The 23,465-nt window shown below is 40.5% G+C and overlaps 2 protein-coding genes across 8 annotated transcripts in view; both read left to right on the top strand.

The window, feature by feature from the left end:
* The first annotated feature begins 137 nt into the window (after nt 1-137).
* Nucleotides 138-14,607, top strand: znf638 (zinc finger protein 638). 6 transcript variants are annotated; one of them, XM_062065580.1, is made up of 15 exons: nt 138-541; nt 5,562-7,219; nt 7,298-7,347; nt 7,426-7,494; nt 7,569-7,706; nt 7,860-8,107; nt 8,195-8,370; nt 8,593-8,730; nt 8,825-8,923; nt 8,998-9,023; nt 9,108-10,524; nt 10,555-10,777; nt 10,844-10,945; nt 11,021-11,136; nt 14,242-14,607. In XM_062065580.1, the coding sequence occupies exons 2-15, from the start codon at nt 5,876-5,878 to the stop codon at nt 14,281-14,283; spliced, it is 4,188 nt and encodes a 1,395-aa protein (XP_061921564.1). In that variant the 5' UTR covers nt 138-541; nt 5,562-5,875; the 3' UTR covers nt 14,284-14,607. The 6 variants fall into 6 exon arrangements, with proteins under 6 accessions (XP_061921564.1, XP_061921563.1, XP_061921561.1 ...); XM_062065577.1 differs by having other exon boundaries at nt 139-541; nt 5,562-5,682; nt 5,761-7,219; nt 9,108-10,777; XM_062065581.1 differs by having other exon boundaries at nt 139-541; nt 5,562-5,904; nt 7,107-7,219; nt 9,108-10,777.
* Nucleotides 14,608-14,737: 130 nt separating this feature from the next.
* The window catches only part of LOC133661970 (uncharacterized), a 37,149-nt gene continuing 28,421 nt past the window's right edge, over nt 14,738-23,465 (top strand). For both annotated transcript variants that reach the window (XM_062065575.1, XM_062065576.1), the window contains exons 1-2: nt 14,738-14,806; nt 15,292-15,361. The gene's annotated coding sequence lies outside the window, so the exon portion shown is untranslated. The remainder of the gene's footprint in view (nt 14,807-15,291; nt 15,362-23,465) is intronic.

Raw genomic sequence — 23,465 nt, 5'->3', positions numbered from 1 at the left:
CAGTAAAAAACCTGATTTAAAAAGTGTGTCTTTAAGCCAATTTTGTCGCATTTAGCTGGGGCGGCCCTGGTTTAAACAACAAGAAGAAGAAAAAGCAGGAAGTGTCTGATTTCCATTTCGTATGAACACGTGACTTCGTGGCGATCATATAACATCTCCGGCCTTTCCAGCTTATGTCGCCAGCTATTAAACCACGTTTTTAAAATGGAAACGAAGTATGCTGTGGGGGAAAAGCAGTGTGGAAGAAGAGACTGTAATTCATGCTTTTTACAATTTGCCACAAATAAGACCAAAACTGACAGCAACTGAAGAAAAGACACTTCACTAAAGACTATGCTCCGCTGAAAACATAAATCACCAAATGTTTTCTTATGGATTGTACGACAATATCTGAGGCGCTGAAGAACTACTGCTATGCACCTGTGGAGGGCAACAATACACCTTCACTGCGTCTAGTCTACCGGAAATCGGAAGAAGAAGACCTCTTGCGTTCCAGGCCTGCACAAGAAGCGGTACGCGAAAACAAAACAAGGAAACAAAAGTAAGGCATGATACATTGACCGTAATAGAAGTACAGTACAACTGATATACTTTGAAACGTGTTAGTGATGTGTTTTCGTTTTAAAAGTGAGTTGTGGGCTTGTTTTCTGTCAAACATGACAACAGACGTGCACGGCCTCTGGCTCGGACGGCTGAGCTGCCGCTAACTTGGTCATCGTATTGGCTTTTAAAATACTGTTACACGGCTGCACGTCTTGTGTGAGCATACATCGCTTATTTAGATCATTATTATTTCAAACCCCTTTGCAAATAACACGGCATAACTTTAAACTAAACTTCCTCCTACACTCTTCCGACGGCTTACCATTTAAAGGGAGCTTGTTATGCAAAACCAACTTTCCTTACATTTTGGTACCAGTTGTGTATTTGGGATCTGCGTAAATCCCGAAAATGTAAAATCAAATCGTAGAGGCATTGCTGATATATATTTATGAAACAATATTGCCTTCCTACATACTTTGGACTCTCACACTAGTAACTAGATCCACTCGACGTCCATTGCACCGGTCGCCCAGGGGGGTCCCCACATCTGCGGTCCCCTCCAGGGTTTCTCATTGTATCCCATTGGGTTGAGTTTTTTTCTTGCCCAGATGTGGGATCTGAGCCGAGGATGTCGTTGTGGCTTGTGCAGCCCTTTGAGACAATCGTGATTTAGGGCTATATGGGTGAGGGCTGACATCCGGGCAACTGAGCTACATACGGGTTCTTCGAGCCATAGCAACCAGACTGGCGTTGAAAACAAACCGTTGCCATTACTCTTTAACCTGTCGACCCTACGCTGGTTAAACCCGTCATTCTGCCTCCAAAATGCCGAAAAACTGTGTTGTTTTTGGTTGTGCTAACCACAACTGGAAACAGGGAAAACAAAGGTTATATTTTGTTCTGCCAAAGCGTGATAAAAGCCCACAGAGACGAGACAAATGGCTCGCAGCTTTACACTGGGAAAACGAGGACGGTTCTCACTGGAGTCCCCCAAAGTCCGGGGTCATGTGTTCGGATCACTTCGTTTCTGGTAAATATAAGGAACAAAAATCCACCTTCTAAACCACAACTTGGCTATACGTCCGTGCTAATGTTGTACTTGTTGAATTTGTACCTTATAACATTCGACAGCTGAAGTTGTTGTTGTACAAAAATAACATGCGGTATATACTATATAGACTATATAGCCTAGCTAGCTATTTTCGAAAACCGGACAACGAGAGGATACCAAAGGCAGCGTTAAGATGGACACCACCGGGAAAACGTAAGCCAGGGCGGCCAAAGAACACCTGGCGAAGAACAGTTGAAGGGGAGCTGAAAGAGATGAAGCTTACATGGGGCGAGGCACAGAGACGAGCACAGCAGCGAGATGAATGGCGTCGAGTCGTCGAAGCCTTATTTCCCATCCGGGAGAAGAGGATTAAGTTAAGTAAGTAATATACTATATAGTCTATAGCCTAGCTAGCTATTTTCGAAAACCGGTTTCGTTTAAATTTGCACTTAACATTTGGGTTTTTAAAAACCAATAAACCCTATCATTTTCATGTTGCCATTCAATACATGTAGCCCTCAAATCTCTCAATATTTTATACACTAACACTTGATCTTGTTGTTGATAACTTCCGCGTCTCTTTCTTAGTAGCGCGCAGGCTAAGCTAACTAGCAAGCTAAGCTAAGCCTGAGAAGCTTTAAAGTTCACTGAGACGAGTCTGACGCAAATAATACATTTTCGTTTTTTCACACGATATGCGAATAAGTAAAAATGCGTAAATGAAGGATTTAACGCCGACTTCCAAGCCACAACGCTCGTTAAATGCTTTTTCTGTCAATGCTGTGTTCGCTGTGAGCTGGTTTGTTTTCAACGAATTCCCGGTTGCTAGGGGATTGGTAGGCGGAAGTGACGTAGATCCGCCCTCACCCATAAGTATACTTTGAATGATTGACACATGCGGGAAACGAGCCCCCCGGAACATGGCTCATATGTGACGTTTTTTCCAATTGGTGATTTCAGCTGATTATTTATACATAGGTGCTTTGCGCTAGTCCGCTATTGTAGTCCGCACTGTAGTCAATAAGCTCTTTCTTTTTCGCTATCCTTTTGTTGTGGGGCATACTGGCTCGTACAGGAATGTGGTAGACATTTTGAAACAATTGAAGTTTCCCTTGTATTAGGCCATGTCCACACAAAAACGGAAACTTAATAAATGTCCAAGCATCACCGTGAGGTGTATTCAAGTTCTTATAAACACACAGTTTTGCAAAGCTGGCCAAGGTGAAGAGTTCCAAAACTCTTTCCTCAGTGTATTTGTGCATGTACATGGCTCAAACGCAGACTTTTATTCATATGATGACGTCACTGTTGTGCGCTGTCATTTCAAAAGCTCAATATATTAGTAAATACACTGCCTTGCTGGCTTTAAACACACTAAGAGGGCTTACTGCATGTTTGACCGTAAACAAGCTGCTATTTTCACTCTACATTAATAAGACTCCTCAAACTTGGCTTTGAAAGACACTGCAACACTCGCGCCAATGGCAGTTAGCTGTTTTAGATAAGATGCCTGTCGGACCGCCAGCTAATGGAACAACTTTGACAAGCAATAATTTTTGCTTTTTGTCATTAAAAATGTGTGACATTACCTCATGGTTTTAATCCTTATTTGACGACAAATCATGAAGTTATTTACTTAATTGTGTTGGTTTCGTTTGTGTAGATGATGCCTGGCGCGAGTTTAACGTGCACGAGCTACAAAAAAAACCCTCCTTGATTTCTTGTTAGTGTTTCCTGATGTTAAAGATAATCTATACTTCATTGCACATGTAATATATCACTATATTGATGATTAAATTGAATTAAATGATATAATTCCTCAAGAGTTTTGCAGCACCACATGCACGTCCGTGCGCTTTAGATACCCAAGCATTCAAGAAGTTCATTGACTCTTGGTTAGTGTGCGCTGATTTAAAAAATAATGTATACTTCACTACACATGTAATGTATCCCCACACAAGTAATGTATCCCCATGTTGCTGATTAAACGTGTTATAATTCATTACACTTGTAATATATCACCATTTGCTGATTAAACGTGTTACAATTCAACAAGTGTCGGGTTTCAGCCGCACCGGCGCGTCTGCGCACTTTAGGCACCAAAAAAAAGATTCATAATCTTCCCAGGGCTCTGTGTAAGTGCAGGCTCGTTTTAAAGATAATGTCTATGTAATAGTATATCTAGTTACCACAATTGATATTATAATAACAGAGATGAAATGTCAGCTTTTTCTGCTTTTCCAGGCTTCTGATTCGTGCAAATGTGCATGACAGCAGGTGTATGCGTTTGTTTGTAGACAGACAGTTTTGAAACTACACCCGTGTGGATAGATTGTTTTAACCCCGGAATGTGTTTTTGAAGCTATCCGTGTTTGTGTGGAAATGGCCTTAAAAAGCAAATGTTGATAGGTGTAATTGTTCACGTCTACTTTGTGCAATTCGCTAAGTTTTGAAAGTTAGGCCATGTCCACAAAAACCCGGAACCTAATAAACACATACTCATCTCTGCATTTAGGACTTTTGTCCCACACGCAAACGCATACTTTTGCCTTTAAAAACGCAGACTTTTGCAATGATTGGCCAAAGTGTAGAGTTCTAAAACTCCGCTCAGCGTATGCGTGTACACGACTCAAACTGAGAATGGTACTCTGATGACGTCACGGTTGTGCACTGTCATTTCCAAAGCTAAACAACACTGCCTTACTACCTTTAAACACACTATAAAATGATTTACTGTATTTTTTAACATAAACATGCTTTTATTTTCACTCAACATTGACAAAAAAGACACATCAAAATGGACTTTGCGACAGTCCGCCAGCAACAATGACCGTCAGCTGTTTAGGATAGATTCCTGTCGGATCTCCACCTGACGGGACAACTTTGGCAAGCAATACTTTTTGCTTTGTGTCAAAGATATAACATTATCTCATGTTTTTAATTCTTGTTTAACGACAAATCATGAATATATAATTCACTTTACTTCACCAAGTCAGTTGTGGCTGCTTTTCCAGGCTTCTGATTGGACAAAATGTGTGTGCATTTGTGTGTAGACAGAGACAGTTTTGAAACTACACATGTGTGATTGGAGATCGTTTTAACTCCAAATATCAGTTTTTTTAACTATCTGTGTTTATGTAGACATGGCCTTACAGTGAAAGCAGAACTACAGGTTAAGGATTTTCCGATCAGGGTTTTATGCTGCAGATTCCAATTGTCCATGAGTGAGCTTGGCCCATGCCAATACCAATGTTAACTGTAAATTTTTCGATTTATTTATGGTGAATTCTATTGAGAGTGTAACAATTTTAACACATATTTAAACTTGTTCTTTTGCTTGTGTTACATATAATTGTATAACATACAATTGTTTCAAAACAAGTCAATAGTATACAATTATATAAACAAAAGCACAAAAGACCGCCAGAAGGCAGCTTGAAAACGATCTGTAAAACATACACTGCAAAATTTTGACTGAAGACATTTTGTTGATGTTCAGACAATATTTTCACATACTTTGTGGATTTGAAATATAACTGGATATGATTTAACGCAGGGGTGCTCATTCGGTCAATCGCCAGCCATGCATTGAAAAACAGACCAAAAAATTAGCGATCATCAATCTTCACTATGACGTTACTTTCGTCACTTGATTGACATTCACGGCACCAGAGGATTTTATGAGATTACGCTAAATGCTGCGAGATCAGTATGAAGAGAAAAACGGCGGACAGGAATGCGACAAGCACGTTTTAATTTGATCAGACTCTCGTCGTAGCTGCTGTCAAGTGTAAAGACCGACCGCACACACAGTTCCTTTCTTCACAATGTTCTTTTCATTACTTTGTTTGCTGCCCCAAGAATTCAATGTTTTCTTTTCATTCTGTCCCCTCCTCACCTAGAAAAAAGCAGGAAAAAATAACAGTGATGTCCTTTGCAATAACTTGTTTTTTATTTTATTTTTCAGCTTTGCTTTGCATCCATCTTCTTGCCCCTTGGTCCATAAGTCAGCCCCTTTTTGCATTTAGCTCAGCTCACAGTCATCTAGCGCAAGCCCAGACTCAATATTGTGGTCAGTGGGGGCTGAGGTGGGATATTGACAGCTAGCTCCAACATTTCAGCTCACTTTGTATCTGCAAGTAATCTGGCTCTCCAACTTTCTTAAGATCAAAAACTCCCTTGGCCAACCAAACACCTACAGAGAGGGGCTTCCAAAGGGGCATTCTTATCAGCCCAGGATCCTGATTGAGCTGTTCTGGAGATCTGTCTGGGACTTCTGAGATGTTCCCCACACAAGTGCCTCATGGATGGTCAGAACCCAGCACTGACCCTAGCAATGAAGCAATCCTGAGGTCTATAAATATGCATGTTAGACACATTAAAGAGGTGAAGGCTCACGGAAAACCTTTGCCTCAGCCTTCACATCAAAGCAGTCAACAAACAGATGTCCCCCCATTTGATGCAAGGACCACCGCTTTGAACCCGCTTGACCAAACCACAGCTGCAGCCAGCTATGGTGGTGCCATGGATTCATGCTTCAATTTCTTTCGTGAAACTAAACTAGATCATCAGTCCATTCCGGGATTGTGTGATCATGACCATCCCATGTCAGATAAACTAGCAGCTCCCCCCAGGTCCAGCCCAACCAAATATACCTCAGAATCGGCCGCCAATATCCTTCAACGCTTTGGACTTGAAAAGGAGGACATGGACCTTCTGTTATCCTATCCTGAAGACCAGATTACCCCCGCTAGTTTACCGTTCATTTTACGCCAAATACGCCTTCAGAAAGCTGAAAGAGCTGTTGCAGCCACCACTACAATTGCAGCTACTGCAATAGCCGCCACCGTAACATCTGTCACTGCATCAGCCACCACAGATCTATCCAAAGTATTGACTCAATTTGCACACAAAAACAGTTTGAAACATTCTTTAACAGCGACTGAAAGCAACACTTTGGAAAATGCTCTACAGGCTGCTTATTTCAGAGATCAGGCAAGTTCCAGCTCTTCTCTTAGCTCAATGCTCCCTTTTGTGGCTCCTAAAAGTCACAATTCAGTTTATGCAGTACAGAGTTTTACTCTGACAGGAAAAGAAATAGATGTCCAACATGCATCATCTAAAATAGTTTATCAGAGAGAACTAGAAGCGGGTCGCTCGTCAAAACCAGAATCCCAAGCATCCATCGCTGCATACCATCAAGCACATTCCAGCCGACCTAACTTGTTGCTCATTTCTTGTAAAAACGAAGATGACGGCAGTGCCAGTGAACCCAGGAGGAATCAAGACACAAAGGAGCTGCAACAGAGAATGTCAACAAATCTGGAGCCAACCCAGCAACAATATTTAGCAAATAAACATCAAGATATATCAAATAAGCAAGACATGTCAAATAAACCTCATGCACAGCAATGCACGACAAGCAAAAAAGATATGTCAGAGAAGCCTGATGATGGTTGTAGTAAACTGGTGCAACCCATCTGTAGCATTGTCACTCAGTTTTCGTGTCTAGGTCAGCCTCCGACTGCTGCACCCCCTAGAAGAGCGCCCCTTTCAAACACCCTACCCCAAACAGCCCGAATATCCAACAATGTGATGGACCCGTCCAGAGTCTTTCCAAACATGGTTTGTCTTTGTAACAAAGTGTGTGCTCAGACATGACATTATAAACCCATAAAACGTCCTCTGTTTTTTATTTCCAAGGATGGTCTCGTTCAACAGAACAGCAGCCTGCACCTCACCAGCAGCAAGAAGTACGTCTGTTTTTGTCTTCAATTTCTATTGCTCATTTCTGACGTTTGATGCACATTTTGTTCTCATCCTTATCTTAGCAGCAGGTCTGTTTCAACTTTCGACAAAGCCAGGAGACGCTCACCGTCCCCCTGCACCTCCAGACGCAGGTTCCTCGTGCGCTTCAAATGTCCCTCTAATTATCATTGTGGACATTGTGCACTCACAATGACACGTCTCGCAGGTCCTACTCTTCCTCATCCTGTGACAGCCGGCGCTCACGTTCCCAAAGCTATGAAAGGTCGCTTTCCAGGAGTAAGAAGAGGCGGTGGAGCCCGGAGAGACGACGGAATTCCCCGCATTCGAGCCGACACATTCGCAGGTCCTAATCTAGACAAAGTCACCACTCCTCAATCAGTACACCTTCTTTGTGATGTGTGAAACATTCAGGACAAATTTGGTTTATTTTTAGTAGTCTCAAAAGATGAATTCTGGTATGTTGCTGTTCTTTAAGGGCTCGTTCTCATTTTCACAGCTATCGCTCACGCTCCAGGAGCTGGGACAGACAATATCCATCAGCAAGAAGCCATCGGGGGACATCTTCGCCACCAAGAAGCCCCAAAAAGTGCTTGTCACCAGAAAGGCACAGAGACCAGACTGCATCACCCAAAAGGTTTATGAAAAGACATTCCTTAACAAGGAGGAGTCGGGATGCAAAAGTTCCTATTTTAGAGAATTCATACACTGCAGAACATCTTGCCAAGAAGGTGTTGGAAACATCAGGTAGGAGAAGATCAACTCAACTGCATCTTGACTAGAAGAGACTTGGGATAGATGAAAGGCTAGCCTGCTTTTGTCTCGTGTGTCCAGCGGTCCAGTCTTTGTCCAACCAGAGGGATCTGGAGACTGTGGTGAAAACTCTGGCTCCTGCCTTGCTGGCTGAACTACTCAAGATGGAGTCTTTCTCTTCACTTGCCCTTTCCTCGCCCTCGTCTGCAGACAAACAATTGGATGTGACCGAAGCGCCAACTTCCTCTTTCAATAAGGTCTAGTGTAGTCTTCTTTGTCATGGATCAGATAATTCAGAGCATGGACTAGGGGCACATTCTTCCAGTTTAAGAAGACCATTTTCTGTTCCCAGTAGTCAATAAAGGCATGCCCAGAGGAGTTTTCTGCAGAAGAACTTGAAAGTGACATACAGTTGTTCTTCAGTTGTTCCTTTGTGATGACAAATATCCGCTTCTGTTGACTTAATTGTCTCTCGTCAGGTTGGGCTCAAGTCATCGCCCCCGACGATGGTGAAGCTGGGGGGAATATGTAGTGATCTGTCCCACGATGACGTGGCGTCCTATGCCGAGAACTTTGGAAAAACCAAGTCGGTTGTACTGTTTCGGGCCAAAGGCGAGGTACTGTCTTAAATGTTGGAGGGACACATTAAAGCGGTCTTCCATTATCCACGAGAATGTCTTCAGTGATAAATGTATTTGTGTACACATGCAGGCCATTGTGTGTTTTGAGCAAGAAGACGCCGCCAAGAAGATGAAAAACATAAATAACTTCTGTTTAAAGGACATTCCGGTGTCTGTTGTTAAACAGATGGTGAGTGCATGTTTCCTGTTAAAAGTATTCTGTCTGCTGAATTCTCCTCTAAACGTTGTCTTGTTTGTGTGCAGGAAAGCGACGACGAGGAGTCGAACACGTAAGACATACTTTTAGTTATCTAACTTTAACATGTCCATTTGTTCTCTTTGGTTCATTCTAGCATCATGTTTGCTTACTCCAGGTGCAGCACATCTAACAAGCCTCCTCTTCACAAGATGCCTGCTGTTTCTCAACAAACCAGAGCGGAAACAAGTACGCCACTGGACCGTCAACCAACTCCAGCTAGAACTTACCCTATAAGCCTGGCAAAGGTCTCGAAAGCCACAGCGTCATATTCCAAAGCAAAGAATGTCTCAATCAAGCAGGTTTCAAAAGGAAAAAAAAGAGCTGATAAGAAAGGTCCAGTAAAAGCTAAAACCCTAACAATCAAAGCGAAGCAATCTCAAGGTGCTGTTAAGGAAAAGGGGGAGCAATCCAAATGTTGCACCGAAGAGCAGTGCAATGTTGAGGTCTCCTCTGAGCTAGGCATTGTTGGACCAGCAAGCGTGACAGAACCCCCGCTGCATAGAGTGGCTCAAACAGAAGATGTGAGTGACCCGCTACCTGCAGAAGTCAAGTCTCCTTTGATGGGTAAAGACAAGCAGAAGACCAACGTGGAAGACGACCAAGAGGTGACAGCAGAATCCTGTCAAACAAACAAAGACGACTATGACATTGACGTTGTAAAAACCTCTGTTTGTAAAGAAGGCACCATGGTCTCAGAAAAAGAAGAAGCACAACAGGTGATTGATTCTGTTGAAGAGCACCCAACTTCTACTAAGAGTGAGACAGCGAGTGAGTGGGAATTGTGTTCTCCATGCACAGCATCCAAGAAAGAAGAACATGACTCTCCAAAGACGCAGCAGACTCAAGTGAAGAACCACAGCACTTCTGGACTACCTGAAGTTGAGCAGAAGCACCAGGTTGTTGATTCTATTAATGTTCAACAGTCCAGCAGCATGCCAATGGTTGGTCCTAGGAGGAGCATGCAAGAAAAGACCCCGGATCCATCTGTAGAGGATGAAGAGACTACTTTTCACATCTTAGACTCTGTGGACACTGAGATAGTACAAGAAGAGCCCAGCATCACAACCCAATATAGCAGAGGAAAAAGAGGAAGGCCGCTAAAGAACGATGCTTCGAGTGAGAAAAGAGTTCAAGAAGAAATGACACCAATGAAGAAAAGGACAAGAACTTCACAGGAATGCACCAAAAAAGAAACACCAACCAAGAAAACGCAGCCTGTTCTGAAAAATGAAGTGAAGAGTCCTCCAACTACAAGAGGAAAAGGAAGAAGAGGAAGACCTAAGAAAGCAGTCCAAACCACTAAAAGTAAAGATGACTGTTTAGAAAAGGATGAACAAGAACCTGGTGATAAAGAAGAAGCCCAATTCCAGGTCCTGGACTCTGTGGAGAACAAGACGCTTCATGATCACAATAGTCCAAAGAAGAAGGATATGACTGACAGCAAACATCAGGAGAACAAGTCAAATGAAATCGTTGATTCTTTGAATGAAGGTCGAGCCGAAGAAGAGCCTTTCGATGGTGATGGTCAAGATAATGATGATGATGATGATGATGATGATGATGATGATGATGATGATGATGATGGGGATAAAGATGAATCTGTGGAAACATCACAACCTACTAAGCATACTCGACAACGCCAGGCAAGACAACTTCTATTGTCTTCCTCTTCAGAAGACAATACAAGCTTAGTGTTGCAGGACAAGGCGGAAGAGGCGGATCCTGAAGAAGCATCCTCCCCCAACTGGAGTGGTAGAGCCATGAGGAAAGGCAGACCAACTTCTGGTGAGCATTATGTCTTTCTCTCACCTTTTTGGAGGATATCAACCATTCTTCTTCCTCTTCTTTTAGTTGTAAAGGAGGAGCATATTGCGACAAAGCGAACACGTTCTCAGGCTCCATGTGTCGCACCAAGCTTTGGACTGCCAGCGTTCAAAGCCAACAACCCTCTTGGTACTACACAGACACACTTTTTATCAATTGAGCCGTAGGTCAGTTTTATCTAACCACTTCCTGTTTGATGTCCAGGTCAGGAGTTTGTCAGGTGCGGGTATTTCTGTGACGTGTGCTCGACTTTCTACCAACACGAGATTACAACACAAGAAGTGCACTGCAGCAGTAGAGAGCATTACAACAACCTTAAGGTACACGCACATGCACACATATTTTAGACTGACCATACGTCCTCTTTTCCCCGGACATGTCCTCTTTTGCGGGGCTGTCCGGGCGGAGTTTCTTAAATGCCTCAAATGTCCGGCATGAGTTAGGGTTGCGTGTATTTTTAATGTACGTTCAGGGTTAAGAAGGGGTTAAAAACAAAACAAATTGTGAAGGTGCGCACACTGCAGCATTCGTGAGGGAGGGGCAGAGACAGAGAGAGCGAAGGAGTGGAGAGCGATTGATCGATTGAGACTTTTATTAGTAGATTGCACAGTAGAGTACATATTCCGTACAATTGACCACTAAATGGTAACACCCGAATAAGTTGTTCAACTTGTTTAAGTTGGGGTCCACGTTAATCAATTCATGGTAAGACAGACAAGACACCCGGTTTGCTTGTTTTTTTTTATTGTATTGCTTTCCGCCAGTGCTTTGTTTTGTTTGTATTTGCCGGGTCGAATTTTCGTCCCCGTTTATTGCGTTTTTATTTTGATTCGCCAAAAGTTTTATCAATGACAACTAGTGCCTCAGTTTGCACTCGGACAAGTTTACCGCGAGGGGCTGTCAAAATAAAGACTTCATGGTAAACACTAAGGTGAGTGTAAAGTCAACATGTTTAACTCCAGTAAATGAGTTATTTTAGTCTTTGTGAGTCCATGGAAACTTCACTTTTATCTCCCGCTGGATCCACATCGTTCGAGGATGGAGACAGGTTTGCTGTTAGCTTCAAGCTAACCAGCATCCGGGCAGACTCCTCCACCCCAAAAACATACTTTGCAGGTAAAAAACGAGGCAATTGTTTTCCTTTAGAAGTGTTAATGTGCGAGGAGTGTTCAAAAGGAGTCTTTTGGAGAAGTTGCTGACAAGTTAGCACCGCTGACAGTGACGTCATCACCGTCATTGTTTACTTAAGCAGAGATGGTGACTGTGCACAGAGGTGGGTAAAGTAGCCACAAATTGTACTCAAGTAAAAGTAAGGAGTAGTCACCCAAATATTTACTTCAGTAAAAGTAAAAAGTATGTTGTGAAAAAACTACTCAAGTACTGAGTAACTGATGAGTAACCTGTTCGTTTAATGATGACGGCAACAAATAATGCAAAAAAACATAAAAATAGCAATGAACAAATTAAGAGCCAGGAATATCTCTTAAGCAATTAAAACAATAATATATTAAATAATAATACATAAAAAATTAAATAAATTAAGCAAAATGAGCCACAATAACTTAACAGCACCGTAGGCTCAGTAAGCAGAGATTACAAAGGAAAATAACAGGTTAGCCTTTACGCAAACCATAAACTCTGATAGGTGTGGGCTGCACCTGGGAACACACTGTGCACTTCTGATTGGTGTTTGTTTGCATGCGTGAGTGTGTGTGCGACTGTGTGTGTGTGTGTCTCTGTCTGTCTGTCTATGAGGCTGCAGTGCGTTAATAAATGTCCCCACACGATGTACATTTGACAGTGATTCATAGCAGGGAAGCTAACATCAGCCTTGGTGACAGCCAAAATATCTACTAACGCTTCCTCAAATTTGATGTTGAGTTACAGTAAGCTGAAACGTCCACTTGTTTGGAGAGACACATATGACAACGCATTACATAACTGTTTTTTGGTTGTCTGAAGCGTGAACATTGATTTTATGTGAGGCCAGGGGTGTTCTTCCTCTTCTGGTTGACGCGAAGCGTTCGTTGTTGTCTCTGCCATTGTTGTTTACCGCTGAAACTTTATGTGCAGTTAATCACGTGACCGCCTGGCTCTGTTTGATTGGTGAAATGGAGTCAAACGTCACCAGTGACTGCATTTGATAGGTGAAACGCAGGCATGCGATAGATCCTACTTTGAAGGTCTGTCTGACAGACCAAAACAAACAAAGCGTGCATTAAGAGATCGATAAAAATCAGTAGCGAGTAGCGAGCTGAATGTAGATAAATGGAGCGGAGTAAAAGTACCGTTTCTTCTCTATAAATATACTTAAGCATACATTAAAACTACTCTTCGAAGTAAAATTTATCCCAAAAGTTACTCAAGTAGATGTAACGGAGTAGATGTAATGGAGTAAATGTAACGCATTACTACCCACCTCTGACTGTGCGTTATGATAAACATGCATGCGTCGCCAGGCTCTGCTTTTTATCGATAGATTTATCAGGTTTAATGTTTTATTATCTATAGCAGGGGTGTCAAAAGTGTGCCCCGGAAGCCATTTGCGGCCCACAGCTAATGTTTTAAAGGCCCACGGCACATTCTAAAAATATTATTAAAATTAACAAAAACATAACAAAAGTGAAATAAAAAAGCTTAGAGGTGAAATGTAATTTAGAAAAAGTTGCAATGTTGACTAATAAAACAAAGCTGTTTTTTTTTCTTTCAAACTGTCATTGCTCAAAACTTAATATTGAGTCAAAATGACCTATCCAAGGTTCCGATTACTTCACATCAAATATTCCACTTTGAAAAATATTTTTGGTGGAAGATTTTGCATATTTTGTGTGTTTGCCATTAAAAACACAGTTTTGTTTGACAAAAAAGGGCGGAAAACAAACAAACAAAAAAACAACATAAAAAAAACTAAAACATTTTGAAATGAGGGATAGATCTGAAGTTGATGTAGACTCCAGAGATTTAAGCGTTAAATATAAAATGTGTGTATGCCCTGGCACACCATTATCATCATTTCATGACCGAAGCAAAACACTTTTTAAACTTTTATACTGAAATAAATACACCTACAACTTATTAAATAAAAACATCGAAAAAACTACCAGCAGCGGTAAAGTTCAGATCCATGAAGGAAAGAAGAAAGTGAATGAATGTTTATAACTGAATACATTTACATATCTATACAAATTTGTTTTATTTTTTTCAATGAATTTACATTTATGACAACCTTTTTCCAAAACACAATACAGAATGTGAGATATAACAGGATAACACATATGTTTATAATTTTTTTTCAAAACGCTTATAAAAAATTGGGACCCCAAAAATTTACTGTGGTACTCCATTTTTATGACTTGATGGGGTCCCTGGGACAGCCTAACATATTTGATTAATGCATCTTCTTTGTTCTCTTGTTGTTTTTCCAGAAATATTATGGGACACTTAAACAGAAAGCATCCAAAAGATAAGAACAAGCTGGCATTGCTGCACTGCGCCAGCAGGATATTATAACAAAGATGGATCTACACTGTGCAATTGAGTTTTACATGTTCACTATTATAGTGATCTTATACCTGTGAATTCATCATCATGGTACTATGTATTTATGTTAAGTATACATAGTCTTAAGATTCAAGTATTTAGAATTATGACCGATAGCTACTCCTTTTCATGTAATTTTTGCGAGATGTCAAATACCATTGTGTATGTTGCTTGTAAGTAATTGTTGGAATGTGTAAACATTTAATCTGCTGTATATTAATAGCTCACTTGCTCAGGGCTTGCTGTTTCTCAATAAATTGCATACAACGTTTTGCAAACACTAAAATATATTAATTTGAAAATAAAAAAATGTGAAAGGAGGGTCATTCCTTTTTGGAGTGGCTCTTATTTTGAAGTGAAGTGTGTCTTCTAGAATCTTCCGTCGTGGGTGCAGCTGTTGACCGATAGCAGCTATGGGAAACGACGGATGAAGCTGTTGAAATACTGCTGGTACACAACAGTACATCTTAAACGATAGTGAAACGTTTGTTTTGCATCAAATGTGTTCGATTTTTATCAGCACTGTGTTTGTGTTGTTTGCATGTTAACGTAAGGAGCTTGCTAGAGGCCTACTAGCTAGAGTGCTATACCTTTTTATAGGGGCTTCATGTTTTTTATATTTAAAATGTTTCTTTCCATGCTTGATGGTTCAAGCATTTTAGTACAAGACGGACGGCAATTGCGTTTTCTGTGCTATTTGTGAAAAGTCGGAATACTAGACATTAACGCATGCTTACTGTATTTATCTAAAATGGAAGTACGAGCGCGTCTCCACAAATACGTTAAATTCTAAATATATTTTTTTCAGTTTGCTTCAGAGGCTGGAACTTTTGCATTCTTTAGATTCAACTTGACAGTATCTACGGACTAAAGTGTAGTTACTAATATCAGTCCAATTTTAAGCGGAAATTGTCATGTGTACACTTCCGCCGCAGGAGAAGCTAACGGCTGCTAGCAACTTGGAAACGACGATCGAAGCTGCCCAGCTACTGTCGATACTAAAAGGTAAACATTTAGAAGCAATAGTGACATGTTCGTGTTTCATCAAATGGGATTTTTGATTTACCATCTCTGTGTTTTGTACCCTGCGGGGCCGGTACCGGGCACAAGAAAAAAAATAAAAAAAAGGTTTTATTTTTTATTAAATCAGCATAAAAAACACAATATATACATTATATATCAATATAGATCAATACAGTCTGCAAGGATTCAGTCCGTAAGCACACATGATTGTATTTCTTTATGAAAAATAAATAACACCCCCCCGGTCCGTGGGACAAATTTTCAAACATTGACCGGTCCGCAGCTACAAAAAGGTTGGGGACCACTGGTCTACACAATATGTATAGGTGGTTATTCGGTCAACATGTTACAAAAACTACGTTTACACTGCAGGCCAAAGTGGCCCAAATCGGATTTTTTTAGATCTGATTTTGCAGCTGAGATAGGCTCCAGCACCCCCTGCGACCCCAAAAGGTACAAGCGGTAGAAAATGGATGTTTACGCTGCAAGTAAAATGTGATTTTTAATCAAAACTCCAGCGTGAACGCGCAGAGGCCTCGACGTCACTTGCATGCGCACTTTGATGGCTGTGAAGAAGACATGCTTGCCAACCCTCCCGAATTTTCCGGGAGACTCCCGAATTTCAGTACCTCTCCCGAAAATCTCCCGCGACAACCGTTCTACCGATTTCCAGCCGGACTTAAGGCAGGCCCCTCCAGGTCCGTGCGGACCCGAGTGAGGACAGCCTGTCGTCACGTCCGCTTGGCCAACCAAAAAGTAACCACACAACACTATACCGTAAAGTGTTCTGTGGTTACTTTTTGGTTGGCCAACGGTTTACGTTGTAATGCGCACCCGACTGCAAGTGTGGCAGTCTTTTATTTTTTTTATTTTTTTTTCAAAACCTTTATAACATTCAACATTTACATACAATTTTTCAAAAAAAAAAAAAATATATATATATATATATGTATGTATATGTGTATGTATGTGTGTGTAACAAAATGTAAAGCCATAGGCTCACACAAGTTCCGTGCAGCTTTTAGGTTGTTAGAGGTACAGAGTGTTTTAATGTAGAGTTCTAAATCTTTTTTAAAGGCACAAAAAACAGGTCGGGTATTGAGAAACTTACATTTATGAATATAAAACTTAGCCAATAGTATAATGAGGTTGCTAAGGTAAAATTCATTTTCAAATTTTTTTCATATAGTGTAAATCCAAATATCACATCTTTAAAACTTAGCACAAATTTCTCATGGGCACGTGTGGGAGTCGGTTCTGAAGTATGAAGTAAAGAGATGTAACGTCATCACCTCGCCTGGTTATTGACTCCAACCCAGAATATTACACTGCCCATACCTATGCTCCTTCAAAGGCTGTGCTACTGGCTGCAAAGCATTGCACTTTCAAATACAACAATGACTAGAGAGGAGTGTTATGTGTGTATAAATTAACACTGAAATTCAAGTATTTATTTTATTTATATGTATATATATACAATAAAATACATATATATATATATATATATATATATATATATATATATATATATATATATATATATATATATATATATATAGCTAGAATTAACTGAAAGTCAAGTATTTATTTTATTTTATAAGAAATACTTGAATTTCAGTGAATTCTAGCTATAAATATACTCCTCCCCCCCTTAACCCCGCCCCCCGCTGCTGGGCCACAACATTAGGTACACCTGCAGACTGCAGCACGGATTTCATATTTCATTCATTCACAACTCCTCCAACACGAACATGATTGTTTTTGCACTTTTGGCTTCTTATTAAATAACTTTTTCAAATACATTCAATCTTGCACTTGGAAACTTTAAGTGTGGGCTGTAGTTGATATAACACTCCCGTCAGGGGGTGCATTCTACGCCGGGGGTGCATTATCCGGCACAACACCTGGAACCTGACGCTACAAGGTGTGTGTATGTGTGTGTGGGGTTTGGAGGTAGTGGGGGTGTATATTGTAGCATCCCGGAAGAGTTAGTGCTGCAAAGGGTTCTGGGTATTTGTTCTGTTGTGTTTATGTTGTGTTGCTGTGCGGATGTTCTCCCGAAATGTGTTTGTCATTCTTGTTTGGTGTGGATTCACAATGTGGCGTATATTTCTAACAATGTTAAAGGTTTTTATACTGGCACCCTCAATGTAACCTGTATCGCTGACGATCAAGTATGCGTTGCATTCACTTCTGTGTGCGTGCCAAAGCCGCACATATTATGTAACTGAGCCAGCACTCGTTGGACTGGACGAAAAGGGGACGTTACAATTCTCGGGAGGGGCACTGAAATTTGTGAGTCTCCCGGGAGGTTTGGCAAGTATGAGAATTAGCGGTTTACCGCGGCACGGCCGCTGTATATAATCGGCGGGCCAGCTCTAGTGTTAATTTGATATCACCTCACGGGCCAAGTGAAATTACACGGCGGGCCAGATTTGGCCCGCAGGCCAGAGTTTGACACCCGTGCCATAGACGATGCTCAACGCCTCACGCTCTATTTGAGCATAGTTAGTCTCTGCCTTGTTCAAGGTCCTTGATGCAAATGCTATAGGCCTTTCTACCCCGTTCGGCATTAAATGTGAAATGACCACCCCCCACTCCATACGGGGATGCATCGCAGGCCAACTGAATGGGGAGTGATGGATCAAAATGCGTCAGTACCCCTGACGTCACTAATGTCTCCTTTGTTTTCGGAAAAAAACTCTTGACAGGCATCACTCCAATTCCACTTCTTTCCTTGACAAAGTAGTTCATGCAGCGGCTTGAGCGTGGATGACAAGTTCGGTACAAAACGGCCATAATTGGCAAAATTGGCTCACATTTTCTGGCGGCGGGGCATCCACTATCGCTCGAACCTTTGACGGCGCAGTATGCAACCCTTGGGCATCATTTACATGTCCCAAATATTCAACAGACAGTTGAAAAAATTCGCACTTGTCTTTGCGAACCCTGAGCCCATACTCTTTCAGCCTTTGAAGAGCAGCATCCAAATTGTCCAGATGTTCTTGGTCCGTATTTCCTGTGCACAGAATATAGTCCAAATAGCACTGTACACCAGGGAGGCCATGTAGGATCTGATCCATGGCACGTTGGAAATGTGCAGGGGCTGATGTGATCCCGAAAGGGAGTCGACAATATCTGAAAAGCCCCTTTTGTGTAGTTATGGTGAGCAAGTCTTTAGAATCCTCATGAACCTGCGTCTGTAAGTAGGCTTGGTTAAGGTCTATATTGCTAAACTTTTGCCCAATACTCAGACCCGCAAACAAATTGTCAATGCGGGGAAGAGGATACTGCTCTGCTGACAGTACAGGGTTCACTTTGAAATCCCCACAGATTCGTATTTCTCCCGTCTTCTTGGGTACGGGGACTATGGGCGTGGCCCACTCGCTGACAGTCACCGGTTCCAAAACACCCTTCTTAACTAAGGCGTCCAACTCATCCCCCACTTTTGATCAAATGGCATGTGGTACAGACCTGGCCTTCATAAACTTTGGTGTTGTTTCCGGTTTAATGTTTACCTTGACAGTAATGTCCTTCATACTGCCCAACTCCTTCCGGAAAACCTCATCATGTTTCCTCAAAATAGCAGCTATGTTAGTAGCCGTTGGTGATACCATTTTTACAGTGTGCCAGCTTAGCTTCATTTTCTCTAGCCACACACGTCCCAGAATAGCCGCGTAATCACCTTTTAACAATATAGGTGGGGAGCTTCCTCACCTGATTGTTACTCTGGACCACAACATCAATCATTCCTGCCATTGGTACAGGTTCCCCTAGATAGGTTTTGAACCTAGTATCAGACGGTCGCAGCGGAAGGTGTCTCAAAACTTGTTGGTAAACCCCATCTGAGATGATGGATGCTTTTGAACCAGTGTCTATTTGCATACTCACTGGATGCCCCTCCAGCATGGGCTCCACCCAGTAACCCTCTGAATCTGCATCCATCTTCATTATATTTAGTGTGTGTACACTCATCTCCTGTTCTCCTTCCGAAGAATTGCTGGACACAGTCTCCCTTTGTCTCACAGTGTGCACCTGTGTTTTCCTCCTGTTCTTCACAGAGTCATGTCTGTTGGCATACTTTGATGTTTTCTCCTTGTTCTTTTTTGTTAAGCAGGCCCGCTCGAAATGGCCTCTTCTTCCACAACTGCGACAGTCCATATCCTTACACCAGCATGACGTGGCTAGGTGTCCTGATTTTCCACAAAGGAAACATGTCCCTTGTCCACTTGGTCTATCCGTTTGAACTGTATGCACTCTGCCTGTAGCGGAGTGCATACAGTTTCAATTTGGTGAGCCTCCTTTGAGGCCATTTCCATGGCGACACTGATTTCAATGACTTTCTGCAACGTGGGGTTACTTTCGGTCAGCAGTTTCTTTTGAGCGGCTTCATTTCTCAGTCCGAGGACCAATCTGTCTCTTAATGCGTCATTTAAACCTTGCCCAAATTCACAATGTTCAGCTAATTTCCTCAGTGCTGCAACAAACATGTTAACAGATTCCCCTTCCTCTTGATTGCGTCTGTGGAATCTAAACCTTTCTGCGAGCATTAATGGTTTGGGTAAAAAATACTGGGTCAGAACATCCACTGTTTCTGCATAGGTTTTGGTCCCCGATTTGGTGGGCTGCAGCAGGTCACGCAACAAATTAAATGTCTTTGGACCCATCACTGACAAAAATGTGGGTACTACTTTATCATTAGCAATGTCATTTGCCAAAACAAAATAGTCCAAACGTTCTGCATATGCACTCCACTGTTCCACGTGCTCATCAAAAGGGCCAAAATTACCAACAATTCCTGCCATTTTCCTTTCAGGCTCCTGGTTATTAGCAATATCCTCTGACAATTCCTCCTCCTCAGACGGGTCCTCCTTCCGGTAATGTCACACGTCTCCTCTTCTCCTTTTTTTTCTTGTAATTCCTCTTCGCGCTAATCACAACAGACGCAGGTTGTGACGCGCCAAATGCCAACTAGCCGTGTTACCTTATCCTCAATAAAACACCGCCACTCATAAAACTTGACTCCACACACACAATCCAGACATACCGCGCCCGTGGGATCTCAAACCACCTCGTCGCCACTTGTTATATATGTCCCCATTTTCTGTAGGTTTGTCTACGACCCATGAAGTAGGCAGGCACGAAGCTATTTCTCAGCGTGTGTTTATTTCAGCCGGCACATTAATACAATGACACAACATCCTGATTCCCATCATGCATTGCTTCAAAACTACGGCAAGTAGTGATGTCCAAAAACATAACAATTAGAATGCACTCGTGTTTGTTTCCAGAAGTAGGAACACACATTTGTTGCTGGAAGTCAGAAGTGCACTGCTATGGAAACGGAAATAAATGCGCTAAAGAAATAAGTTCAGGTATTGCTTAAAATGACCAAAATATGCTAAATATTATACATATTACTTATTGTTTTAAATATGCTTATCATGACCTTGTGTGTGTGTCTGTGTCTGTGTGTGTGTGTCTGTAAATATATACACACATACTACACTAAATATTATACATATAACTTATTGTTATAAATATGCTTGTCGCTTGTGTGTGTGTGTGTGTGTGTGGTTGTGTGTGTCTGTGAATATAAACACACATACTAGGGCTGTCAAGCAATTACAATATTTAATCGCATTGTTCATAGTTAACTCAAAATTATTTGCGATAGTCACACATATACATATATTAGGGGTGTAACGGTACGTATATTTGTATTGAACCGTTTCGGTACGGGGGTTTGGGTTCGGTTCGGAGGTGTACCGAACGAGTTTCCACACAAACATTAAGTAGCCGCCTCCGCTTCCTTCTGCCTCTGTTTCTGTCAGTACTCTACACAGCACCCAGCATTGTCCCACCCATACAACCATCTGATTGGTTACAAACAGAGCGGTAACAGCCAATCAGTAGTGCATATTCAGAGCGCATGTAGTCAGTGCTTAGCGTTTAGCAGGTAAGCATCAGGCAGCGGACTCTCCCCAAATTATAATAAACACCTCCCAGTCAACTACTAGTAACATCACTATGAACCCGTTGACCTTCTAGAAATATAAAAGGCAGCTCAGCTCGCCCGCAGTCTTGGCTTGAGGTGAAGGCTAATTCGCTTTTAGCGTAACGTTAGCTCATTTTGCGGTGTGTGTGTGTGTGTGTGTGTGTGTGTGTGTGTGTTACGGACAGCAAAGCCCTGTCTATCTGTTATTTCACTTTACCTTTTTCTGTGTTGATTGAGCTGTGTTGAAGCAGCAAAAAAGGACATTATGTTAAATGAAGAGTTTCTGTCTTTCATAGTTGATATAATAATGTAACTGCATCATTAAGTGTAACTCCATGGTGTTCAGGGATGAATAGTCTCTCCTATTGCTATTGTACCATTTTTTCAGCTATAGTTACATTAATCATTAGTAATGCATCAGCCTAATTTTGAATGGCAGGGTCCCTGCTATCACATGTTGATAAAAATATAACATTTACATAATAAAAATCAACTACAGGCTTCCCAAATGCTGTAATAAATTAAGCATGATGAGTTGACTTGAAACTGTTAAATGTTGCACTTTTTATATGTAGAAGAAAAGTTTTGTCATTTTATTTAATCTGAGCAACAACTTTAGGCAGTTTAATGCTGATTAACGTGGGCAGAATTATTATAGTGTTCCCAATGTTAAAAGGATAAAGCCATTGTTTACAAATTTGGTAAATAAATAACCAAAAAATTTATATTTTGTTGTTTTCTTACTGTACTAAAAATGAACCAAACTGTAACCTCTAAACCGAGGTACATACCAAACCAAAATTTTTGTGTACCGTTACACCCCTAAATAAAAAAAAATAAAATCTATATATATATATATATATATATATATATATATATATATATATATTAGGGCTGCAACTAACGATTAATTTGATAATCGATTAATAATCGGATAAAAGAGACAAACTACATCTCTATCCTTTCCAGTATTTTATTGAAAAAAACCAGCATACTGGCACCATACTTATTTTGATTATTGTTTCTCAGCTGTTTGTACATGTTGCAGTTTATAAATAAAGGTTTATTAAAATGTTTTTAAAAAAAAGTACAAAAAATAAAAATTCGTCTTTATTTTTTTTTTAAATTTTAAATTTTATTTTTTATAAACCTTTATTTATAAACTGCAACGTGTACAAACAGCTGAGAAACAATAATCAAAATAAGTTTGGTGCCAGTATGCTGTTTTTTCCCCAATAAAATACTGGAAAGGATAGAAATGTAGTTTGTCTCTTTTATCCGATTATTAATCGATTAATCGAAGTAATAATCAACAGATTAATCGATTATCAAATTAATCGTTAGTTGCAGCCCTAATATATATATATATATATATATATATATATATATATATATATATATATATATATATATATATATATATATATATATATATATATATATGTATATATATATATGTATATATATATATATATATATATATATATATATATATATATATATATATATATATATATATATATATGTATATATGTATATATATATGTATATATATATATATATATATATATATATATATATATATATATATGTATATATATATATATATATATATATACATACGCACACTGTCGTGGTCAAAAGTTTACATACACTTGTAAAGAACATAATGTCATGGCTGTCTTGACTTTCCAATAATTTCTACAACTCTTATTTTTTTGTGATAGAGTGATTGGAGCACATACTTGTTGGTCACAAAAAACATTCATGAAGTTTGGTTCTTTTATGAATTTATTATGGGTCTACTGAAAATGTGACAAAATCTGCTGGGTCAAAAGTATACATACAGCAACATACATGATCAATTTTAGTGATGTAGAAAAGGTACATCCATTTATCCATCCATCCATTTTCTACCGCTTGTCCCTTTCGGGGCCGCGGGGGGTGCTAGAGCCTATCTCAGCTGCATTCGTGCGGAAGGCGGGGTACAATATTTATGTATAAAATGCACAATCAATCATAATCACTCACATGAATGTTTTTTTTGTGACAAACAAGTATGTGCTCCAATCACTGTATCACAAAAAA

The sequence above is a fragment of the Entelurus aequoreus genome, linkage group LG12 (assembly GCF_033978785.1).
Source record: "Entelurus aequoreus isolate RoL-2023_Sb linkage group LG12, RoL_Eaeq_v1.1, whole genome shotgun sequence".
In the NCBI taxonomy this organism is placed as follows: Eukaryota; Metazoa; Chordata; class Actinopteri; order Syngnathiformes; family Syngnathidae; genus Entelurus; species Entelurus aequoreus.
The sequence above is the reverse complement of the archived record's forward strand: the minus strand, read 5'-3'. Positions and strand labels throughout refer to the sequence as shown.

What these genes read in the sequence shown, in the direction of transcription:
- znf638 (XM_062065577.1), top strand. Translation starts at nt 5,876, where the DNA reads ATGTTCCCCACACAAGTGCCTCATGGATGGTCAGAACCCAGCACTGAC. An exon ending in CCCTGCACCTCCAGACGCAG is followed by an intron (nt 7,495 to 7,568) that starts GTTCCTCGTGCG and finishes CACGTCTCGCAG; the next exon opens with GTCCTACTCTTCCTCATCCT. An exon ending in TGTTTCGGGCCAAAGGCGAG is followed by an intron (nt 8,731 to 8,824) that starts GTACTGTCTTAA and finishes GTACACATGCAG; the next exon opens with GCCATTGTGTGTTTTGAGCA.